General features: G+C 41.1%; 1 protein-coding gene across 1 annotated transcript in view; it reads right to left on the minus strand.

Moving 5' to 3' along the window:
* The window catches only part of MYO16 (myosin XVI), a 2821299-nt gene that overhangs the window by 1665664 nt on the left and 1129255 nt on the right, over positions 1-26380 (minus strand). Inside the window, exon 12 of the mRNA XM_086934162.1 lies at positions 22870-22935. Coding sequence (XP_086790288.1) covers positions 22870-22935 — 66 coding nt within the window. The remainder of the gene's footprint in view (positions 1-22869; positions 22936-26380) is intronic.

Consider the following 26380-nt stretch of genomic DNA (forward strand, 5'->3'; position numbering starts at 1 on the left):
CAGGGAGATATAAAATCAGTTGATTCCTGTCTTTACAGGTGAACCTTTGTTCCCCATGTCGTGGCTGATATAATTAATGGCTGACATGATAATTTTTAATGTGAGCCGTATGTGTCAGTTGAGAATCTCTGCATCTCTTACAGCAACAACACCGTTGTTTCATATATGTATACAGATATGTAATCCGTTTGCCCACCATAACAAACAGATTTGACAAATATTGAAGATCCTTTGGACCAGAATGTAATATATGGTCGACTAAACACACATGATAATGTCAAGAGGTAGCCATACCCTTGTTGCAGTAAATAGAAAATAAGGCCAAGAATATGAAACACAGCCCCTTCCAACCCACAATGCTTGTATAATATGGACATTGGGGCATGTGTATTGTGAAATCTTTGTATTGATTCGTTATTTGTTTCACTGAATATTTGACATTGAACCTATACTATTGTTTGATCAATACCGTGTTTTTACTGTCACGAATTCCCTCCCACTTTACCCTCACTATTTCACGTCTCCCCTTCCCCCCCCGGGGCACATATACAACTACAATTTTGTAATTCTTGTAATTGCTTATCACTGCTTTTCTGCCTATAATGTGAATTAAACATTATAGATGCATTTTTTGTTGACCTGATTTATTTAAATGGCTTCCAAATAGTATGTTCCTCTTTTTCACTGGGACCCCCTTATCCTTAACGCTAGTCACCCAGGTCCCAGGGACTTCATTGGGTTAACCCTTCTCCTCTATACCATGTGCGATTTCATCAGCAGCGGCACTTCCAAAGTCACACAGGGAGATATAAAATCAGTTGATTCCTGTCTTTACAGGTAAACCTTTGTTCCCCATGTCGTGGCTGATATAATTAATGGCTGACATGATAATTTTTAATGTGAGCCGTATGTGTCAGTTGAGAATCTCTGCATCTCTTACAGCAACAACACCGTTGTTTCATATATATGTATGCAGATATGTAATCAGTTTGCCCACCATAACAAACAGATGTGACAAATATTGAAGATCCTTTGGACCAGAATGTAATATATGATCGACTAAACACACATTGCAATTGGATTGTTTTGTGTTTCTATACAGACCATATCCACTATATGATGAATCGAGTGTTACAATGTATAACCGAACAATGTTGTTGGTTAACTGACAATACCATCAAGAATGAAAAAATAATAATGAAATCTGTACAAAAGATAATGATGCCGCAATATGTCTTGAATTATGTTGACAATCTCCTTTCTTCTGAGTATTAAGGTGTCATTGAATGAAATATTATGAATCAAAAAGCAATATAGTTTGTTATTAAATCATGTATAGAGCTTAGGGTTTTTTGGATAATATATGCAAATCCCTTGAATGGGAATAAAACAGTTTTTTAATTATCGTTTTTACTGTTTTTTAGGGTATTCATGATTTGATTTGTCTGTCCTGAGGATGGTCTCCATAACGCAAGTCTAGAGACCGAAACGTCGACTGCGCTTATTCCACTGCTTTTAATGATATAACTTGTAAATAGGTGGATAAGCTATAACAATTGCTGCAAATAGGCTGTTTTATTGATATTTTTTCCTATTGTAGCTTTTGCAACAAATGGTATACCCATGTATATTTTATTTTTGTTTTGTGAATAATGAAAACAAACACAACTTTTCCATACACCCTGCTATTGCTCTCTCTTTTTATTACCGTTTAGTATTAGCTCTATTTGTTTAAAAACTTTGTCTGACACAAATTGTGCATCATTGGTGTCAAATGCTTAGGACCACAAAATAATATATCATTTTGAATACTCTACAGTTCAACAAAACCCTTGACGGCACAATTACCCTTTCATACCTACCGCCCAAGCCCTCAAGGGTATATTGGGTTGCTCATTCTTAGTTAACATATCAAGCACAGACGGTGGTCTGGTGTGGGCCACTACAACAATTGGTTTGTCGTAAGTCTATCGTTCTACTACATGTCTGAGGCAGAGACTTTGGCCTACTCAGAAGAGTATATCCTGAAAGTAGCGGCAGGGCCTTCCCTGTTGGGCAACAAAAGTACAGTTGTCCAACCAGCCCATGAAACTGATTTAAATCAGCTAGAAAGATTAAAAAAGAAGCTGGTAAGAACGGAGCTTCATGCAAAGTTCCTTACTGATTGTCTGAGCGCGAACATTATACCAGCTGGTTTGCAAATCCGTAATATACCAATCATATTTACGGATGACGAGGACTTTAAAATTGGCTTCAGCTATTCAGCCAACAGATGTTCTCGCACCTGGATGGTGTTGAGTATTGAAACAGCTAGGAGACAGATTAAGTTGTTGACTACGGAAATAGAAGCCCTGGAGAAGAAAATTCTAGGGGACTCAACAATCACCAATAGCAAGTTTTTATTGGACAGAGTCCAGCAAACAATCAAGGACTTTGAGGCCTTTAATGCCCACAAAAAAACAGATAAACTCCAAAGTGATATAAGAAGGTATAATAAAGAACGTACATACCCTTACTTACAAAAAGATTTGTATGCCCCTCAGAATACCAACCAACCTATTAGGGGAAGAAAGAGGATTAATTTCTCTGACACCATCTCAGAATCTGGCAGTGACAGATCTGGTGAAAACAATCACCAGCATCAAGACCAACAGGCCTCAACCTCACGCCAGCAGAATTTTTTAGTACAGGAACGACAACACAACGGTCAGCAGTACAGACGGCAGCCCCAACCTCAGAGGAGAGGATGGAATCGGAACCCATATACACCAGGGTTTCGCAAGACTCGGAACCAATACTACGAGTGGTAACACCTAATCTCTCCATCCCTATTTCCAACTTATCTAACCATATATTATCTGAACAAGAGATTGACGTTCTATCCGCAGGGCTTAGCTTTGTACCAACATATAAGAATGATCTATTTGAAACGAAACTGGAAATGTACACATTCTTCAGATCTGTGAGGCTAAAAAACTTTTTTGCAAATAACACCAGTAGCAAAAGTCCAGGGATTACGGGCCTTCGTAGTCCCTCAACTTTCTACCCTCTTAATTCTATGGTTAAGAAAGAGGTTGTAACCTTTGAAAATGCGGTTCTGATAGAAATAGACAACCTCTTTAAAAAGAGAATTCACTATAAGTCCAACTTTTCAGTTGACCAACAAAGAGCTTTACGAAATCTGCAGACATTGGAAGATACCGTAATAAAATCTGCAGATAAAGGGGGAGGAATAGTTTTGTGGGAACGCAGCAAATACAACGCTGAAATGTTGAAACAACTCTCAAATACTACCAACTAAAAGGAGTTAACAACTAATCCCACAACAAGACTTATGCAAGAAATTTCAACGTTAAGCAAAAAGGGTCTTGATGGAGGCTGGCTCAAAGAAAAAGAAGCTGCCTTCCTCATCAACAAAACCCCGACAACACCTGCAATCTACCTATTACCTAAAGTGCACAAGGATCAAGTCAACCCACCCGGGAGACCTATTGTGTCCGGGTGCAATTCGATCCTTAAGCCCCTAGCACAATATGGTGACCATTTTATCAGACCTTTTGCCATCGACTCTGCTTCATACATCAGGGACACGTTGGCAGTAATAAATGAAGTTGAACATTTTGAGTTTAATTCCATGAGTGACATTTTAGTCACAATGGATATTGAAAGCTTGTATACGAACATACCAGAAGCTGAAGTACTAACCATCCTAAACAATCTGTTAGATGGTAGACCCCGTCCACATGAGGTCCCTACGGACTTTATAGTAGAATGTGTTCGCATATCACTATGCGAAAACTTCTTTTTATTCGAAAACACCTATTACCAACAGCTCAATGGGGTAGCTATGGGGGCTGTATACGCCCCGGACATAGCTAATATTTATGTAGCTCATTTTGAAACTTTATTCATCCATGATGTATCCAACCCTTTCCTAGGAAATATCCGAAAGTGGTTGAGATACATCGACGATGTATTTATGGTATGGCACGGCACTGATGTAGAACTGCAAGATTTTCATGTATGGCTCAACAACCAGAGTAGCCATCTTAAATTCACTTTGGAATATAGTGTCACTGAAATGAATTTTCTTGATATATCCATTAAATGTGACCTGAATAATCGTCTATACACAAGCTTATACACGAAACCCACCTCCCGCAATACGCTCCTAAAGTATCAAAGCCATCACCCACAAGCCCTGAAGGATGGGCTGCCATTTGGGCAGTTTCTGCGCTTGCGCCGAATTTGTACTCTCAGGGCAGACTATTTCCTTGAAGCAAAAAAGCTAAAGGACAAACTTAAAGCAAGGGGGTATCCATCTAAGCTACTAAAGAAATCTTTAAAGAGAGCCTGGTATAATCCAAGAGAGGAGCTTCTCAAGGTAAAAAATCGTTCAAAGAAAGAAAATCTAATCTGTGTGTCCACCTTTGGCACCCATGATAATGCCATTAAAAAGATTGTGTTGAAACACTGGAGTTTACTCCAAGTAATACCAGAGCTCATCCAAAAACCTCTTTTTGCATTTAAGAGGGGTACCAATGTGCAGGATCGGCTGGTCCATGCCTATGAAAACACCAGAGAAAAGAATATTGTGGACAACATGAGACAATTAGTCCCTGTTGTTGGTCATCATGAATGCGGCAATTGTCAGGCATGCCATACTACACAATCAGTGAAGTCATGTAACATCAATGGTCTAAATCTACAACTTAAGTCGTTCTCAAACTGCAACACCACTAATGTCGTGTACTGCATTAGGTGTCCATGCCAGTTAGTCTATATTGGCAAGACAATACAACCAATCAAAAAAAGGATACTTCAACATCAATCCCCTATCAGGTGCTGTGTAGAAAATGCGCCCCTTGTGGAGCATTATCTCAGATCTGGACACAAGTTCAAACAAATGTCCTGGTGGGTAGTTGATGTGATCAAACCCACCAAAAGACAACAAAATGTAGACCGCATTTTGACACTGAGGGAGGGAAAGCTAATATGCAATGCCAATACCATTGAGCAAGGACTGAATAGTGCTACTGAATGACATTCGCTTGCATGTCTCTGAAGGATAAAATCTATGTATTTTTGATAATTAGCTGTAAACTGGCAGATCACCAGGAGGGACATCACATTAGGATTAGATGTAAACTGGCATAAAGCCAGGAGGGACTGTACATCAATATGTAAAGCAATGTACAATATGAATCATAAGTTGTGAACTGGTGACTGGCCAGGAGGGTAAATGATAAAGAACATTAATGTCTTATATTGACTGGCAATTGGAATATATAGCATTTAAATGAGTTCAACAAACTATAGACAAACATGTACCATCACCAACAAATTTGTTCTATCTGACATTGTAATTTCATGATCAATGCTTCTATTAGATGCTGATATTACTCTATAAATTGTAGGTAACTCCATTTGTAAACCTACACATTTACGAGTTTCTTAGAATAAGTAAAGAATAATAGGAATAAGTATTCTTGAATGTATACTTTAACCGCGAAATAGTAGGATACTAAACAATCCTGAAACAAACATAACACAAGCGCCCGTTTGTTAATTATTTATTGGTAGTCATTCAAGTCAATTCTTTAGAAAATAAAAAGAAACAAAACTAGTCCTTTTCACTATGTTAAATATACAATTTGATTTGGTCGCGCCTTTTCCCCCCCTTTTAATGAAACAGAGTAATGATATATTCTGCATCACCTCCATTCACAACTATTAAGGTCGGTAAATTGCATATTACAAGATGGCCGCTACTCTCCTTTTAGAGGAGATAAGGAAAGGACACATCTCGCTAGTCCTATTTCCACTACCAAACGAACAGGGTATAAAAACCATGAGGCGAGAGAATTACAAGTTCTCTGCCGAATTGCTGCTGCCTGTTGAACTGCGAGGATCGCCTTCGACCTTTGTTTAACCAGGTAAATGGTATATCTTTACAACTGAGGATCTATAGTTGAGAAACTAGTTTAATGTCCTCTGAGCTAGTTTAAGCCTGGGCACCTCATAATATTTATGGTGATCTCCTTATTACCATTTGTAGGACCGCCGTTTTAAGTGAATTTCATTTAAAAGTGATCGAGGGCCTGCAAATCGCTTAAATACACAGGTATGTTAGTCCTCTAACATCGATATCTTACTAGGCTAGTTTTCCGTATGTGGTAATTTTAACATTTGAGATAAAAAGTCTTAGTTGAAATGATATGTGACAAGTTCTCCTTGATTTATCTCCATTAGAAAACTGAAGTATAGACTGTCTGTGCGTTTTCATCAGCAGCACCACTTCCAAAGTCACACAGGGAGATATAAAATCAGTTGATTCCTGTCTTTACAGGTAAACCTTTGTTCCCCATGTCGTGGCTGATATAATTAATGGCTGACATGATAATTTTTAATGTGAGCCGTATGTGTCAGTTGAGAATCTCTGCATCTCTTACAGCAACAACACCGTTGTTTCATATATGTATACAGATATGTAATCAGTTTGCCCACCATAACAAATAGATGTGACAAATATTGAAGATCCTTTGGACCAGAATGTAATATATATGGTCGACTAAACACACATGATAATGTCGAGAGGTAGCCATACCCTTGTTGCAGTAAATAGAAAATAAGGCCAAGAATATGATTTTATTGAGAATCTAATGTGTTGATTCCTTCACTCAACTTTAATAAAAATAAAATAACTTTTTATCAGCAATAGTTTGGCCCTAATCTTCAAATAATGCATTCAAGTTACACTTCAATTAAAGGATCGATATGAATGCATTAATTAGTCTATCCTGATATTTGTTCTACCATGAACAAGGGTTACATATAATATATGCTCTATAAACAACTTATGGTTTATTTTTGCTTTTCTGAAAACAGATGATTGTACTCATTGCTACCATCTACTTGAATTTGAGGCCCATTAAAACTCCATGAGCTTCATTTATCTATAAGAAAGGTAAAAGTTTCCGCCGAATCTACTAATTGTGACCAGGTTAAGTGTATTAGAATTTTATTTCTTAATTGCAATTGGATTGTTTTGTGTTTCTATACAGACCATATCCACTATATGATGAATCGAGTGTTACAATGTATAACCGAACAATGTTGTTGGTTAACTGACAATACCATCAAGAATGAAAAAATAATAATGAAATCTGTACAAAAGATAATGATTCCGCAATATGTCTTGAATTATGTTGACAATCTCCTTTCTTCTGAGTATTAAGGTGTCATTGAATGAAATATTATGAATCAAAAAGCAATATAGTTTGTTATTAAATCATGTAGAGAGCTTAGGGTTTTTTGGATAATATATGCAAATCCCTTGAATGGGAATAAAACAGTTTTTTAATTATCGTTTTTACTGTTTTTAGGGTATTCATGATCTGATTTGTCTGTCCTGAGGACGGTCTCCATAACGCAAGTCTAGAGACCGAAACGTCGACTGCGCTTATTCCACTGCTTTTAATGATATAACTTGTAAATAGGTGGATAAGCTACAACAATTGCTGCAAATAGGCTGTTTTATTGATATTTTTTCCTATTGTAGCTTTTGCAACAAATGGTATACCCATGTATATTTTATTTTTGTTTTGTGAATAATTAAAACAAACAGAACTTTTCCATACACCCTGCTATTGCTCTCTCTTTTTATTACCGTTTGGTATTAGCTCTATTTGTTTAAAAACTTTGTCTGACACAAATTGTGCATCAGTGGTGTCAAATGCTTAGGACCACAAAATAATATATAATTTTGAATACTCTACAGTTCAACAAAACCCTTGATGGCACAATTACCCTTTCATCCCTACCACCCAAGCCCTCAAGGGTATATTGGGTTGCTCATTCTTAGTTGACTGAGCACTCAGAGGGCTGTAGCTGAAAGCTAATGCAAATCATTCTCAAGAATCAGGGAAAAAGGTAACTAGTTATAAGTTCCTCACCCTTAATATTTATTAAACATCTGATTTCACCAGTGGCTTGGGCTTTTAATAAATAGTACATGGAGTTCTTGAATTATGTTTCTAAACATAGTTTTATTCTATTTTTATAGAGCATCGAAGAGGAACAGTCAGCCTTGCTACAGTAAAAATAGTCTTTAGGTGCTAGTCATCGTAAGGGAATGTTTAACATTAATTTTCACATGCCCTACATTTAAATATAATGCACCCTGCTTTAATGCTATATGGCCTACTTTTTTAAAATTTATTTTATTTATATATTCACAGCGAAAACACATATACAAAATAAAGAGAAATCCATTACAGTTCACAACCTTAAAAGGAATAAATCAGCACTGATCATCATACAAAAAAGAAAGAAAGAACTTCAATCTGTCCATCGTTTCCCTACACATTTCATCATTTCAACAATTATCAATCCTCATAATAGTTGCGGAAAGCGCCCCAAATTTTTAAGCCCAGTTGTCTCTTCCTAGAACCCCTAACTGAGAAAAGCCCCCATTCCAATTTAAATAGACTGTACATTTTGGCTCACCTTTGTTGAAATGCAGGTGGTTTTTCCTGCAACCACTCAGTAGCTATACACAAACGTGCTACTGTCATGAAGAAAAAAGTAAAATGGCGATGTTGATATAATACATCCTTCGTAGGAATTTTCCCCAGCAGCATCATGGCGGGTGTGTGTGATAACTAAAGGCATTTTAATAACCAATGACACCAACATTTCAATTCCTGCAAAAATCTTTGAAGTTTAACAAAACTAAAAAAGATATGTATACTATCCGCGTCATCATCCTTACAACAAAAGCATTTGCCCTCATACCCACCCCCCCATTTTGCCATTCATACCGGAGTATAATATAGGTCAAACAAGGTCTTAAAAAATTGAGCTTTTAGATTTGCAGACATTAATGATTCTCTCGCCAACATAAGCATGTCCTCTACTTCAATTTCCGAGTCCCCTAGCACAGTAACCCACCTCAACCTGACTTTATCAAGGTCGTCTGTTCTTCCCAAAAGTAAAATTTGATATAAAACTCCAATTTTAACCTGTCTTCTAACCCCTTCAACCACTGTGTTTGTTTGCATAGCCACCTTAAGACGAGATAAAAAGTCACGTATTTGAAGAAATTTGAAGAAATAGGTTCTAGGAAAAGCAAACTGAGCCATTACCTCATCAAATGATTTACAAATCCCATTATCCATATACAAATCACCCAGCCATCTCACCCCCTTCCTCTGCCACTTTTGTGACATATCATCTGAAAATATTCCTGGTAAAAGCCTATAGGCTTTGAAGGGTGTGTAATAAGAAATTTTCCCCATTGAGAATTTTTTAACAAGCCATTTCCAAACTTTAAATGCACTAATCAGCACTTTAAAGCACGTACGTTTATAGTAGCTATCTTCTAACTCAATAAATAAACACTGCTTCGCGATTGGGCCTAATAGCATTTCAAAAATAGTAGGAGCAATAGCCATATTAGCAGCCATCTCCCCCGTGATCATTACCCTCATTTTTAACAAAAAACAAGTGACATAGTAAATGAAAAATCAGGCACCGCCAACCCCCCCCCCTATCCAGGGGTAATGTCATAAGTTTCATTGCCCGTCTAGGTCTGCCTGGGCTCCAAATGAATTTACCACACGTTGATTGCAAGACCTGTAATCTATTTTTAGATATTTCTAGAGGTATTGACCTGAACAGATAAAGAACCTTTGGTAACACATTCAATTTAACAATATTAGACCGACCAATAATAGTAAAATATAATCGCTCCCACCTATCTAAAGAGGTCTTGATTTTGGCAATCAACGCATTCCAGTTAGCATCCACCAATTCAGTCATGTTTGCTCGAATCTGAATCCCTTTTACAACCCTATCATCATGCCATACTAAGGTATTCAAGCACAAAATATGCGTCTTTGATTCATTGAGTTTATAGCCCGTTACGTTACCAAACTCTTTAGCCAATCTCTCAATTTCTTCAATGGCACATGCAGGATTCACTGTAGCAACTGCAATATCAACCGCATATGCAAACACAGAAAACAAAATGATCAAATACTCGATACGGTGGAATGAGTGCACTCCGGATCAGTTGTTCAATAAAAGGGTTGATGTACAGAGCAAACAAAAGAGGGGAACAAGGACAGCCCTGCCGAGTTCCCCGAGTGATGCTCAAGGAGTCCGAAAGCAATCCCATTGCAGATATCTTAGCCTTAGGGGATACATAAAGAGATTGTAAAGCAACAATACATTTCTGGCCAAAACCCATTTTGTCCATAAGTCTCCAAATATAGCCCCAATGAACCCGGTCGAACGCTTTCTCAGTGTCGAGTAGGATAAGCGCTAGCTCGCTTTTCTTTACACCTGCAATATGAAATAAAGTAATTACTTCATTTGCATGATCTACCGTGCCTATTTTCGGTATAAAACCGTGTTGATGTTGCGACACTAAAGACACAATACCTTTAGACAGTTGATTAGCCAGGATCTAGGAGTAAATTTTATTATCGGCATTTAATAATGATATTGGACGATAAGATCCAACTAAATCAGGGGCCTTGCCTTTTTTTACAGAACACCGCGATCGTGGCATCCGACCAAGATCTAGGAGGATAACCCACCTGTGCCATCTGCATAACTCTCAACAGCTCGTCCTTGATGATATTAAAAAACTGCCTATAGACCTCCCCGGGAATTCTATCAGGACCTGCTGCCTTGCCTAAAGCATGGCTTTTTACTGCACTTTCCAATTCCAGCATCGTAATAGGGGATTCCAATTCCTGTAAGTTTGTGGGATCAAGTACTTTCTAGCCCTCTTCCAGCATTTCTATCCAATCCCTTCCCACCTCTGCCCCACTCTGCTGCGTATATAATCAGAGTAGAACTGCTGAAAGATCTTAAGGATCTGCTGGGGTTCGGAGTGCGATACCCCATTTACATCTCTCAGTGCCTGAATGTTCCTAGCTGACTTCTTCATCCGTAATCGTATAGCAAGCCGTTTTCCAATCGTTTCGCCATATTCGTGTCTTTGCATTCTAGATGTTAAAAACTTTCTGGCATTCTCTGCGCTCCAAAACCCCAAGACATTAGCCCTCTCTTTTGCCACCTCATTCTCTCACTCAGATAGATCATTCAGGCCGGTGGCAACCCCCTTAGTTAATGGAGTTTTGGCCTTAATTAAATGCTCATAAAGCGTAGCCAACTCTTTTTTAAGTTTCTTTTGCTGCCAGGAGGTAAAGCTAATACATTCACCTTGGAAACACGCTTTAAAAGTGTCCCAAACTATACTAACTGTGGCCGTCCCTTTATTATTCCCCCCCAAAAAATTAATCCAACTATCCATGTGCTCTTTAAATTCCGTATTTAAACCTAATTTCCGATCGTATGTAAAGTTTAGACATTTAGGTCTGTTGAGGCAGCCCAGTAATTCAAGTACAATATTGTTATTGTTAACTGAAGCTTGTATAGCGCCAAATCACCGTCGGGTCTCTAGGCGCTCATGACAGATGGAGGTAACAACAGCTGAGTAGATGAAAAAATAAAGGGGTGTGGCCGTGGCACTATGCGGTGCTTAAGGCTTCCCTAAACAGGAGCGTTTTTAAAGACTTCCTGAAGTGCAACAAATTTGATTCTTTGCGGAGAGACTCTGGAAGTTTGTTCCAGATCTGTGGAACCAACACAGAAAAGGATCTCCCTCCCTTGGTTACCAATTTGTATCGGGGACAGGACAGTAACTGTTTGTTAGAGGACCTTAATGATTGTGTGGGGTTATAAACCCTGAGACGTTCTCTGATATAGGCAGGTGCTTGGCCATAGATTGCCTTATGGGCAATGCATAAACTTATAAACTCCACCCTTTGCTTTATGGGGAGCCAGTGTAACCTGCACAGCAATGGAGAGGCATGGGTCTGTCTAGGTAGCCTAAAGATTAACCTAGCTGCATCGTTTAAGACCACTTGTAGCCTGCTGGTCAAAGTTTTAGGCAATCCCAAATATAGGGCATTCCCGTAGTCCAATCTTGAAATTATTTGGGCGGAGACAATTGTACGAAGCGTGGAAGGGGAGAGAAGAGGGACTAGCTTTCGTAGCTGTCTAATTAGATTTGTGCAAGTCCCAACAACAGAGGAAATCTGGCTGGCCATTGACAGCTCATGGTCGATCTTTAAAACCGAGACTTTTCACATTAGGACATGGTTTCGGGGTAGGGCCAAGATCTTGGGGCCAAAACAGGTCACACCAAGGTGAAGCGGCAGTTGAAACCACTAGGACCTCTGTTTTGTCCTGGTTAATCTTCAACGAGTTGGCTGTCATCCAACTCACAGTGTGTCTGAGAATATTTTGGGCTTGGATCTGTGCAGATGCTGTGTTGTCAATGCTGAGTAGCAACTGAGTATTGTCGGCATAGTTGAAAGTTCTGCAGCCCATGTTTACCAAAGAGTCAATTAAGGGCTGCAGATAAAGGTTAAATAAAAGTGGGGACAATGCAGATCCCTAAGGGACTCCGCACTCAAGGGTACCCAGGTCTGATGTACAGTCCCCTAGTTGAATCCTTTGAGTTCTCCCAGGAAGAAAGGATTTTAGCCATTGATAGGCTAAGTCTTGTATCCCAAATGCGGCCAGTCTATCCAGAAGCAGGGTGTGGCTGACCGTATCGAATGCCGCTGACAGTTCTAATAATATCAGGGCACTCGGCTTCTTACTGTCAGCCATACCTCTGAGCTCATCCTGCACTGAAAGAATCACCATTTCAGTTCTGTGATGCACACGAAACCCTGCTTGACGCTCCTGGTGTAGATGGAGTGACTCCAGGAATGATGAAAGAGACATCAAAACATGTTGTTCCAAAATCTTGGACAGAAAAGGCAGCTGGGATATTGGCCTATAGTTTTTTAGATTGGCAGGGTCAGCCCCAGGCTTTTTTATTAGGGGCCTAACTCGTGCTTCTTTAAGGCTAGAGGGTAAATGGCCAGTATCTAATGATTTATTCAGTAGGGAGACAATATGACTCTCTAAAGTAGGGAGCGCCAGTCAAAAGACGCTAGGGGGACATGGGTCCGCTGGGGAGCCTGACTTGGTTCGACTCAGAAGCTGCCCGAGGACTGTAGAATCTATCAAGGGAAACTTAGAGATGGTATATTCTGGGGGGGGGGGTTGAGAGTACAGTAATGGGGGGTGACTGCTGGAGGTATTCTTGATGTCAGAGAGAATAGTTTTCACTTTATCAAGAAAATAGTGTTGAAAGGTGTTACTGACAGAATACACTTTTTATACAGCTTAAGAAATGCTTTATAATGATCCCGGTCTATGTGATCATTTGTTTTCCTCCAGCATCTCTCTAAATGGCGGAGCTTTCTTTTGCGTTCCCTCAGAGAAGAGTTGAACCACGGGGCCTCTTTTACTGCTCCATTTATCCTCTGTTTCCTTTCTGGTGCTATTTGATTGATGGCCTGACTAAGATTTTGCATCACATTCACATATTCCTGATCTAGACCACCATGAGTATCAGGGAACTGTGTGTATTTAAGGAGGGTGTCCGTCAGTGTTTTTGAGTCAACTTTCCTCCATTGACGTACTTTTTTAATTTTTGGGGGTGGTTGAGACAGATACCCATCTACTGGGATATCACAGTTTATTAAGTAGTGATCCAACCATATACAGGGTAGGATGCCTGTGAGAACTACCTCCGGATCTGAGGTCCAAATAAAATCAAAGGTATGGCCTTTATTATGTGTGGGTGCCTCTACTAGTTGGTGGAGCCCAAGTGTGGTCCGGTGTAATCCTTGGATAAACACTTATTGTGGCCCCAACCAGTAGTGAAACAGGTGCAACAAAATAGTCAAGTCTAACCAGCTTTTTGTGGGGGTAGGAGTAAAATGTAAAGCCACTATCTTGTCCCCTCAAACTACCCCACACGTCGACTAACCCTTGATCCCTAACTAAATTATAAAGTGCCCTCTAAACTTTCGGTTTCCGCCCCCTATATTTATCAAAGCCATCATGAAGTGCTCTATTCATCAAATTTATATTGATATCTCCACATACCACCACCGGTTACAGCCAAGTAGCCAATTCAGAATTTATTTCATTCAAAACCCCCGCATCATCCACATTAGCTCCATAAACAGTACAAAGCGTTACCTTTCACCCTTCAAGATTGCACTCTGCTATAGCCCACCACCCATTCTTATCCATTAATTTCCACCCTATATTAACATAATTTTGTTTAAGAAAGATGGCTACTACCCTTATCATACTAGCTTGGCCTGTTGCAACAATTAACGAATATCCCAATCCCTTTAACACCTCCCTTTTAGACCATGGGATGTGGGTTTCCTGAATACACAGTACGTCTGGGCGAATATGTCTCAATTCAGCTGCTACTTTTTGTCGCTTTATTGGATTATTCAGCCCAGACACATTCATTGAACAAATTCTTATTCATTTAATCAACATTTTAAATCAGAAGGCCAAAGCTCAGAGGCGCTTATCCTTTCAGATCCACTGATTATAATCCACCAACAATCGAACTGACTTTTGCAGCAATTATATAATGCTAGTGTTAGGCGCTGTGAAAAAAGAAATCCCCTTTTTTTACACCCCCCACGTGCTGCCCACCACCCCCTGACCCCGGTACCCCTACCCCCCTGAACCCCTCCCCCCTGCCTGCGGCCCCCCCAACCATTAACAAGGCTTTAGGACTTATAGTCCTCTTGATGCGAGCTTGCCCACAACCCCCTGCCTTTGCCCGCGGGCCTTAATACCAACTAAACCACACACAAAAAAAATACCATCAAAGAAAAGAGTAAAAAAGGAGAAGGAAAACCATCCTTAAGTAAATTCGGCTAGTAGTTTCATTACTCTGTACACTCAAGCCACTTAATTAAATACAGCCTATATTACATTGAACCCAGAAATTCTTTAGCAGAAGCATCTGTCGTAAAGAAGCGGGTGTGCTCCTTGTAAACAAGTCCATTTCTTTTCTTATCCGGTCACGCTTTCAAAAATATCTCCTCACGAGCAAGGAAACTATTAAACGCCACTAAGATGGCTCTCTGCTTCTGATCTCGCTGATTGGCTCTAATAGAGAATGGGAATCGGTGTGCCCGCTCAACCTCCCTGTCCCAGTCCCATATTGTAACTTCTGGCAATGCTTTTTTTAATAGTTATATTATAAACCCTCGAGGATCCGACCGCTCCTTCCCTTCAGGAATTTGCAAAAACCTCAAGTTATTTCGGCGAGACAAATTTTCTATGTCCGCTACTTTCCAATTGATATCTTCCTTGGTAGCCAAATGTGTCTCAATAACTGTCTTCTGTTGCACTAGTTCGTCCTGCAGGGTCGATATACGTGCCTCCGCTTCATTTGCTCTTGAAAGAAATTCCGCATGTGACTTAAACAGCCGCCTGACTAAGTTCTGTAATTTTCGACGAGAGTTCTGCACTCTCAAGCTCTCTTCTCGGGTTTCTTCCCTATGCTGCATGATAGATTGATAAATCAGGCCCAGTGAAATTTCTTCTATCTCTATCCCTGGGACAGCAGCAATTTGATTTTCCTCCACTGCAGCATTTCCCATATTCACTTCCCCATTCCCACTCAAGTGGAGTTTCCTCACTGTTCGAGAGTCAGTCTCTACCTGATCCTCAAGGGCGAAACTACTATGTATACTTCCGTCCTCCATACTCATGTGGGTCGCATACTGTTGAACAAGAGCCTCTGAGGAGGACATTGACTGCTCTGAGAGGGAGTAAAAATCAACAGAATCTGACTCAGTAGCATGTAATGACATCTCCTGACTGCGTGGGTTATCCCCTCTACGATTAAGATGGCTCTCCTCATTTACCAGGGGGGCTGGGGCAATTCCCACTGCAGTTATTTGCCCAGTATTATTGGCTACGGTTACCCTAACAGCTTCGTCTGTTATTTCCTCAATCATTTCACCCGCCTGTACTTCATCTTGGATATTAGCCGCCAAGCTCCCCTGTGCCTCCTCACCATTCTGGCCAGAATTCTGGTCAAGCACTGCTGCTCCCCCTTCAACCGAGGCACCAGGGCTATCCACTGTTACCTGGATTTTACTCCTCTGCTGCTGTCTATCCAGCTCCTTATTTTTTACAGAAAGAAATAACTCTGGGATTTTCTTCCCTGTACTTTCTGCTGCAGCCGCCACTTTAGCCCGAGTTGCAGCTGCCCCAGACTCTGTCTCCATTGCCTTACTTTGAGTGTCAGTTTGCGTGGCTCCTTTCATCTGGTTCGCCACCTCCACGCCATCCTGCAGCTCTGTTCTGTTTCCCTGTGCTCGACCTCTCCCCGAGTATTTTTCGACGGCATCCCTCTATGCTGTTCTCCCCGCTGTTCTCCTTGCCATGAGCCGTCCTCCGCCGATCTGCTAGCTTCCATCCAGGTGAGCCAGGTGAGCCGCTTCAGCAGGAACGCGCACCGGCTCCTCTGCGTGCACCGCACTCCAGAGACCGCCTCCAGCCGCGGCAACAGCATTCACGCCCGTAATCTCAGCACACCAGCGCAGCCCTCGGTAAATGCAGCAGATCTAGTGAGGGTGATTATCAGCCACCTTTCCCCCTTCTGCTCCCCTTGTTCCGACAGAAAAATGCCCCGCAAGGCCCGGCAGGAGCAGCCTGCTCACGTGTCCATCACGGACGCCGTCTTGCCTCAGATGTGCTATAGGGCCTACTTAGGGATGACTTATAGTATTTAAAGGGAAAGTTTAGATTTGTCAGATGGGTTGATTTCGGCAGGCCAAATTACAGTTTTTCAACTGCTCCAGTCAGGCTACAATAGTAGACCTTAAAGCCATGTTTTACTGCCACTTCAGTGGATCACACAACAGGTACTGCTGTCCGCCAGTGACATTAACTTACAGGCCCAGGGTACAACTTCTACCATATACTAGCGGTCCCATTTATGAGGCCCCTTGTGCCATCAGAACGTCAGCTTTTTGTGACGTTCCGTTGCACAGGAGCCTGCGTGATATTTATCAGGCAGCACTAAGCCACTTTTTGGGCTTAATGCTGCCTGATAAATATCAGTCCCTTTACCGAAGTGTTCTGCATTAAAGGGGCGTGCAATGGGTGTTGCTGGGGGCATTTCGAGCAACATCCATGGCCTTTTGACACTGCCCAAGATTTACGAGAAACGGGGAGAAATATCTTTATTTTTCCTCGTTTTTCCTTTTTCTATGTGTGCTGCATTCTGCAGCACACATAGAAAGAGGAAAAGCCTCTTGTGATTAATTTTGTACAGAAAGGTTTCCCTTCCTGTACAAAAATAATCATCCCGCAACACAGGGACCCTTGTACCATTGTGCAAAGGTGCCTGCATTGGCACAGGCAGCCCATTGTGCGCCGGCTCAGTGGAAAAGGACAGGAATGCGCCGTATCTTATAGATACGGCGCATTTCTGCCCTTTTCTTTTGCCGAAGGGAAGAGCAGCAGGAAGGCCTGCTGTGCTTCCCTACGGCAAAACCTCATAAATGCGGCCAGAGGTATTTTTAGGTATGTTGAATATATCAACTAGGGTTATGCTAATTCAATCATCTTTAAAGTGGAAATAAAGGCATTTTACTAATGGTTAGAAAGGGGGAAAGTTTACAGATTTTGACAGCCAGCAAAAAACAGAGCAAAACCAAAGGGTATAATGGATGGAGTGTTGAACAGTGCAAGCACTCATCCCCAGTCAACTGATCTGGGTTTAATCCATCATCATTCTTTAGCTCACTCCGCCACCCCAGTTCAGACATGGCCATATGCAAATCAGTCTGACCCTGTGCCTCATGGGAACAGTCCAGTCCGAACTGCCAAACCATGTCTTCCCTGGACCGGAAACAAGCATCCTGGGACCGGTTTCGGGCTCACAGCCCTCATCAGCCAGGCTATCTTGAATCCAGTGGCAAAGTGAGCAAGGGACCCACGTCTGGGCATACCCTGTCAACTTAGGGCAAACAAAGCAAAACCAAAGGGAATGATGGACGGAGTGTTGAACATTGCAAGCACTCACCCCCAGTCAAATAATCTGGGTTTAATACATCATCATTCTTTAGCTCACTCCGCCACCCCTGTTCAGACATGGCCATATGATTGAGACGCAGACCAGAGTAGCAGAGCAGTAGATCCGTTGAGCAGAGCCAAAACTGTGCTGTGCAACTGAGCTGCTGGTGGGCTGCTGGAGGGCTGCTGGTGAACCGCTGTGGAGCCGCTGGTGGGCCACTGGTGTATCAGCGCAAGGAGCACGCCGCTCATCACTTTCCTCCCACTGAAGGCTGATATGGCCCGCTGTGGATTCACAGGAGGCGGGTCACAGGGCGCAGCACACTTTTGCTCCGAGGACAGAGGACCAGCCCGGTGCAGCAGAGGCAGCGGAGTCAAGGGCAGAGGTGAGAGGTAGAGCAGGAGCAAGTCGGAAACCGCGGTATCCAGGAGTCACCGGCGGCGGCTGGCTTTCAACGCGCTGTGCGGCTTCCTTTTTTTAAAAACGGCTTCTCCCTCCACCTTTTTGATGGACGGAGTGTTGAACATTGCAAGCACTCACCCCCAGTCAACTGATCTGGGTTTCATCCATCATCATTCTTTAGCTCACTCCGCCACCCCAGTTCAGACATGGCCATATGCAAATCAGTCTGATTCTGTGTCTCATGGGAATAATACAGCCCGAACTGCATAAAGCATGTATTTCCTGGTCCGGAATCAAGCTTCTTGGGACCGGTTTCAGGCTCACAGTCCTCATCAGCCAGGCTATCTTGAATCCAGTGGCAAAGTGAGCAAGGGATCTCGCAAAACCTCATGTGCCGTTTTACATACCTATCCCAATTTTGAAAGTTGCCATTTGTTCATTAGTGTAAGTCTAGGCAAAACATGAAACTGATCCTCATTTACTGATTGTAAGCAAACCTCTGAAATTGTATTTCATTGTGTTAAACCTTGTCAAAAAAGCTAAAATTGCAACATTTGCAAAGTTAAAAAGAAATATGTAATGTTATGATATCAACACATTGTGGAAAATGAAATAAATGTTATTTTCTAAATTAAGGCAATATCAGCAATATTTTGAAACACATATGCAATAAAGAAATTTTTTAGATTGTTGGTCAAAATTTGAACTGATAGATAACTGGTTATTTCCTGACTAATTATGTAATATGCCATTTTCACTAGGAATTTAATTATAGCTTAAGTGAATTGCTGTAATATTTGCTGTCATGCGCTCCAATATTATTCTCTCTTTCTGGGTGGGTGGTTTGGTCCTTGTATGACATTCTGAGTGAGGGATCCTAACCATAGTTTTTCATTGTCTCTTGTCATACCCATGTTGGCTAATTTGATACTCAACCTGATGTCAAATGGATCTCTTAGAAATCATCAGTCACTTATTTGAGAGATCAAATGTCAAATTGCTATGATGTGGTAAAATGGTCTATTTAGGGAAGTTCAGAGAAATGTTTTTAGCTTTTAATCCTAGTTAGATGAGGGGAGATTTACTCACCAAATCTCAACCAAACAATGGGGTACCTGTTTAGTTAAATAGTTTGAAACGCTGTTTCCATATTAACTTTCAGATATCTATTGGTACATGCACGGTAAGATCCTCTCAAGTGTAACAAAGGTAGCATGGCACCTTCCATACCACGCTAGAATTAAGTCATGTTTGATACTATTCAAGCTTTCACAACACTTTGTTTGGATCTGCTCATGGTGATTCCATTTCAAAATCAGGTAGCGATTTATACATTATCATGCAGATAGTCCTGAATTTGTACAGGCCATTTCATAGTGGTACCCACACAACACAGAAATCAACCCTTGTCTGGTAGTCACTCTTGGGGTAGACAAGCAGCTGTAATTTTGCTGCCAGATACTGTACTTACCACAGCTGTGTCCTCCTCCTCCTCCATCATGAGATCAGTGTATGACATCTACCATCTTCATCGCAGTGTAATTTGGGAAAATATGACTTTAATCCATCCTACAAAAGCTCCTACCAATCAGCGAAGCATTGACACCCATCAACAGCGCCACCATCAGATCAGCCACATTCCTGGACACCTGAAAACATGTCACCATCATGCCACTACTCAATAAATCATCTTCTCACCCAGCCACTCTTTTCAACTACAGATCCATATGTCTCCCACCATATGCTGCAAAGACCTTAGAGAAACTAATCAACTGATGCCTCTTCGAACGAACACCTCAGCAACAGCCAGCTCCTCGATGCCAAGCCAAACCACAATACAGAAATAGCACTCATTACCACCAGAGATGACATCTGCATGATCCTTAACAGAGGAAAATATGGCAGCTCTCATTCTCCTGGACCCCTTTGAAGCATTTGACATGACCTCACACCCCATCCTCATTAGATGCATAAACAAGATTGGCATCCAAGGACTCACTTTCTGCTCGATATCCTCCTTCTTAATGAGTAGAATACAAGCTGTCAGCATGTCGCCTTACTCCTTGGAAATACACAAACCCATCTTTGGAGTGCCGCAAGGCTTATGGATCAGCCCCACCCTCTTCAGCACATAAATGATCACTCTTGTCAATGTCATCCATGCACACAACATCCACATGCTCTCCTACACAAACGACATGCAACTCATACTCTCTCTCTCAGACAACACCAATAACACAACAAACAAGTTCACTGCCTGCATGATCAACGTCATTAATTGGATGAAAGTCAACTGTCTCAAGCTCAAGATAGAAGTTGTGATCATCTTGTCAAGAACACCTCACCATAGACCTCCAATTGGTGGCCAGCTGAACTCTGACCCAATCTCACACCTAGAACCCAAGCAAGGAACATACAAATAATCATCAACTGCAAACAAGACATCACACCACAAGTCCACATTGTAACTGAATCCTGCTTCTACATCCCTGAAGTTGCTGAGGAAGATCTTCAAATGGCTCTCAATCAACACCAGAAAAACTGTCACTCAGGCCCTAGTCACCAGCTTGTTGGATTATGGGAACACTGTCTACGCCGGGATCACAAAGCAACTCACTTATTAGAAGAATGCAAACCATCCAGAAATCAGCAGCCAGACTCATCATTAACCTCCCACACAGAACTGACATCACACCATACATCAGGGAACTGCATTGGCTCTTGGTACAGAAACATGCTCAATTCAAACTCCTCACACACATATGCAAGGCACTACACAGCTCAGGCACCACCTACATGAACAGTTGCATGTCCTTTCACCAACCACCCACTTACCTCCACTCCTCAGGATTCCTACTCACACACATCCCACACATACACAGAATCAGATCAGGAGGTAGGTGTTCTACCACATTGCTCCTAAAGAGTGGCAAACACCTAAATCCACATCAAAGCCTCCTCTGCTCTTCTTGAATTCCGAAAAAAGCTTAACTAACCTACCACCAGGCTAGGCACACGCACCTGCTCAGCACTAGGGTGATAGCGTGCCTTACAAATACACATAACATACTGCACATGACAGTTTTAGTTCCTAACAAAGTACCCTCCCTTTTGTGAAGGATGCTGCACATCACTATTCCGATCCCTAATGAAACATATAAACTTCCAAAACATAACTGGTTCAATCCTCAAAGATGCTACACTGTGCCTGACCAATCTTTTTTCCTAAGAAACTGTAGGATCCCTTTGTGTGGATCCCAAAGCAAATACACCACCAGTGAAAAATAAACTACCACAACTAACAGAGGAAGGCTCAAAATCAGAATCTTTTATTTTACTAAAACACATGAGTTAAATGTACCCAGTTGGAATGAGCCTGGAACGGTATTTACAGTGTTTAAAGGGAACCAGTACTTGGAATTGTGCCTTAGTTATCCCCTTTCTTAGTGCCAGAGTGTCTTGCTGGAGTCCATAGCAGTGAACCTCTATTTTGTTTTCAGGATGATGAACATAGTGGTACAGTCCCAACCTGAACATCTTGAATCCTCAGTCTGGAGGCAGAGCCCAAACCCTACCATTCAGGTTTCTGATAGTGGGGTCACCGCTAAATCCCCAACACTCACAACACTTTTTAGGCTACAACCTCTCATATTATTATCCTGGGATAATACATTGTATTAATTCATCACCATATGAAACTTTGTTGACTTACTGGTCATCTATACATCTACCCTCTGCTATTTTAGCATACATTCTCCCTAGGCACTCCTCTGTCTTTTTATTGGATAAGATCACCCTCAATGTTGGTATTATGGCCTTATTTTACTCAGGAAAGACCTTACCTGAGGCTGGGACTGCATCGACTGACACATTCAAATTTCACATCCGACATACTCGTCATACAGTGTGCAGGCTTAACTCTAAATGGCCGATTTCTAAATAGGAATTTGCTATGTCATGGAGAATTTTTTTTATTTATATGAAAAAGTTTTTTCTGACTGATCAAAATATCCCACCATTTCACTATTGACATTAACATCAGTAATATGTTTATATTAGTAATCACTTAAAACAAAAACACTACACTAGCCTGGATTCGTTCATCAGATCTAATAACTGGAGGACTCGTCTCCCATGTATATAAAAGTTCGATCGGGAAATCAGCTTCTTATACTGATTTGATAATGAACCACAAACTAATCCCACTTGCATGAATACCAATCATTTGGCTTGTACGCCTGAGGTGCCTTGCCTTTGTCTGCACAATTGTCCTCACAGTTTTTTTTAGATGTATGCTGATTTTTACTGATGGTTTTGTTCCTATTCCCATAGTCTGACTTGAATTAACAATATCATTTGCTCCGTCATAAACGATATATAAGGCTTACGCCTTCACAGTTTCTCTTTGTATGCTTCCAGTATTCAATTTCAATTACACTTTTTTTTTAGAGAGAATGTACATTTATATGTAGAATACTTACCATTGTTGAATACATCGGAAGCTCCTTGTAAGGATTAACAAGCAACAGTATGTTCCCAATATAGGTCTGGAAGAAACAAGGTGTTAAAATAAGGTGTTTAACAGAAAAAATTACATGCAAAATAAATACAACTAACTCAAATTACCAGTGAAGGAAGAGCACCCTGAGCACTGACAATGATACTCCATATCGCAATAAAATGGCAATGTCAAGGAAGGGAATCGAGGAGACCGATCAGTCAACTTGCAGGCAGGCAGCGGGTGAAATTCCCTTCAGGTGCCTCCACATGAATGGCATGCTATGGTCCGCTCTATTCTTGAAATGCCTACTCAGTGTTGCAGACAATTTTTTATGAGTTTTCAGAGGAACATTTTTGTTTTTCTTTTACATTAAGATTTCTCCTGCTTATGGCCCTGTTGTGATCGAGATAAATGGTTGATGAAGTTGTCAAGGGCCACCTCACCTTGTATGTCGATTGTCAGTGTGTGATGAATTGACCGTGGGTACCGATTTTTGGGGCATATTACCAAGCAATAGCGATAATTAGATAGGAGATAGTGATGTTAGCAACTGTTTCCAGTCGCTAACATCTTGGCACGCCCACTTTGCATGTCATTAGTGATAAATATCACTGACATGCAAAGTGGGGCCCAAGATGGTCGCTATCTCCTACTAGCTGTCGCTAAATGGTGTTAGCGACAGCTAGGTAATAGGGAGATAATTTTATCTCCGCTTTCTTGGCTTTTAAAGCCAAAAAAGCAGAGATAGACCCCCTTGATAAAATGCTACATCATTCGTAAACTTGAGGACAAGACCCATAAAACTGTTAAGAAACAGATTCTACTGGTCAATTCTGATGACAGGATTAAAAGCCTTCTCTCCTATCAGAGAAGGTCTCCAGCCACTTTAGTATATACCCGCAAATGCCACATGTTAGTCATTACTGCATGCATAGTCTGTATCCTGCACTCCAAGCAGGATGTGTTTTTCAATATGTATTATCATACATTATGTGCTTCAGCCTGTCCTATAGCACGTGCATTGTAATTTATGAACATTATCTTCGTCTATAAAGACAAAGGCATTTACAGGATGAAATGCAGAGCTACAATCGTGTTTCTTGGGTGCATGTGTGCTAACCCATTTTCCCTAGTGGTTGATGTTAAATGGGCCGACCTGGTGCTCAAATGCACTGTATGCCCCTGGGAGATGCTGTACTTTCAGGGCTTTGAAGTGCTTATTTAGATGCAGAATGTTTCGGCCTTTTTGGACATTGTTTTCTCAATATTTGTGCACTCATTGTTGCGATTTTATGTATTCCTGTTAGATTACCAGTCAGATGTTGTTGGTAGTATATGACTGAAATGGTGATTTTCGGGTGTGTTGCTCTGCTATAGCACTGTTTTTAAAAGGATTCTGCAGTCACTTTAACATTGACTATTTCCCTGTGCCTGCAGACATCGTATTGCCCTGTTGCGTATTATAACAAATATATTTTTGCCGATTATGTGATTACTTCTGACCGACATGCCGTGCTCGATCGGATGCATATATTCAAGCCAATGACCAAAGGTGGGCAAGATGATGACTTGGGTTCTGATAAGTGAGCACCATCCGAGTAGGGAACTGTGTGATGGGAAAGGGAGGGAAAAACCATGCATGGCTAAAGTTCAGAAAGAGAAACACAACTTCGTTGAAAACAGACGGCTAACAGTTTCTCAGCATGAGGGACTTTAATTTATTTTTGGAAGCAGAAAAAATGCTACCGCTTGCCTGTACCTGAATCCATCTCCATCATTTAATAGCCTGAAGAACAAAGTGTATGCGGTATTCTTCGTACTTTAGATAACCTTTTTCATGTTGTGGATAGCACAGACTGTAAGAAGTGTCCGTCGGCTTCCATAAAACAACAAAGCACGTAGGATGTCAAATGTGGGTTTTTTCTTTCTGGAATTATAGACTTTGGGGCATATTACCAACGTTAAGCGATATTTATCGCTAACGATGCTTAGCAACGAATTCTTTAACGCTAAGCATCGCCGGAAATTATCGCAGAGATAACTTGCTATTAGCAAGGTTTATCTCAGAAGTGATAAAAATCCTCACGCTAACTGCCAATTGAGAGATTATCTCTGGAAAACCAACGATAATCCCTCAAAGTTCGGCGTTAGCTTGATGATAGAGGCTCACAAACTTATCCATGATATCCACCTTCCATAGGATATCATGGCTAAGTCAGGAAAATACCAGTTGTAAAAAAAGCAGTGCTAACCGCGGTTAGCGCTGCTTTTTTTTATCACTAACAGGGTTAGCGAAATCCTTGATAATAGGAGAAATGTCGCTTAACAACATTTCTCCTATTATTTTTCTCTGGAACGCCCCCTTTGCATCTCATTAGAGATGCACGGGGAAGCGTAGAGAAAAAGGGTGCTAACATGCAAATTTTCGTGTTAGCACCCTGTTGCTGATAGGGAGATAATTTTAACTCCGCTTTCTTGGCTTTTAAAGCCAAAAAAGCAGAGATAAATCTCTTGATAATATGCCCCTTTGTGAATTTCCAGATAAAGGTGGAATTTAGCTATAAAAAAATGCCCGAACCAATGTGGGGGTATGTCCATTGGTAGCTATGGGAACTACCCAATCCTTGATCTGGCAGAGTTTCTTTTTAAGTCAGTTTCAGGCATAGAAAGTTCAAGACACACAGCATATGTGTCCTCAGAACTGTCGTTATGCTAGCTGCCCCTTTGCTATGTATTATTGCCCTTGATTTTTTTTCAGCAGATTAGATCATTCCTTGTGAATTATCATGAAGTTATATGTTGTTTTGTTAACTTTGGTAGTGTTGTCATTTTAATCAGTTTCGGATTAATTTCCTAGTGGATCATCTGACTCTGGACCTGTTTTCTCGCTTGTCTTTTTTCTCCTTGTTGATACCAGTGGGAGTTTGGTGCATAGCTTATTTCACTATCGCTATCTACATTCAAATCAACACAGATTGCCAAAGACGGGTTTCTCCACCTTGTGAGTTTGTCTTCCTAGCTTTGACCCTCTAAAATAGATACCTGTAACCATGCACAAATACTATTCCGTGCTATTCTGTGCAGTGTGCCTCTGTGGCTACTGTGAAAAACCATTTATTCTTCTGGCAATTTCGAGGGGCACGCAACACTGTACTGTAGTACTATGAACCCTGATTACAATAATTGCGTCAGAATTATATCCGAGTTGTTTCTTCACGTTCCCAGTGCATTTCTGGAAATCCTGTTAAACTACGAGATTCTTTTACGGTGCATTTTGCTTTTCACCATGCACACTCTCATCATAATGAAATGAAAACCGGTTATTTGATAAACTGCCTACAGGTTTTTCTTTCGCTTGGGCAACCCCATTTGTCACCGGTTTTAATGCGTGCTTGCACTACTATGATATCTTTTTGTCGGCTTTTACGAATATCCGTCTCAGCAAGCTTTGCAACTCGCAGAGTTTACACTACAACGGAGTTACTTTTTAT

This window comes from Lissotriton vulgaris, chromosome 8 (assembly GCF_964263255.1).
Source record: "Lissotriton vulgaris chromosome 8, aLisVul1.2, whole genome shotgun sequence".
In the NCBI taxonomy this organism is placed as follows: domain Eukaryota; kingdom Metazoa; phylum Chordata; class Amphibia; order Caudata; family Salamandridae; genus Lissotriton; species Lissotriton vulgaris.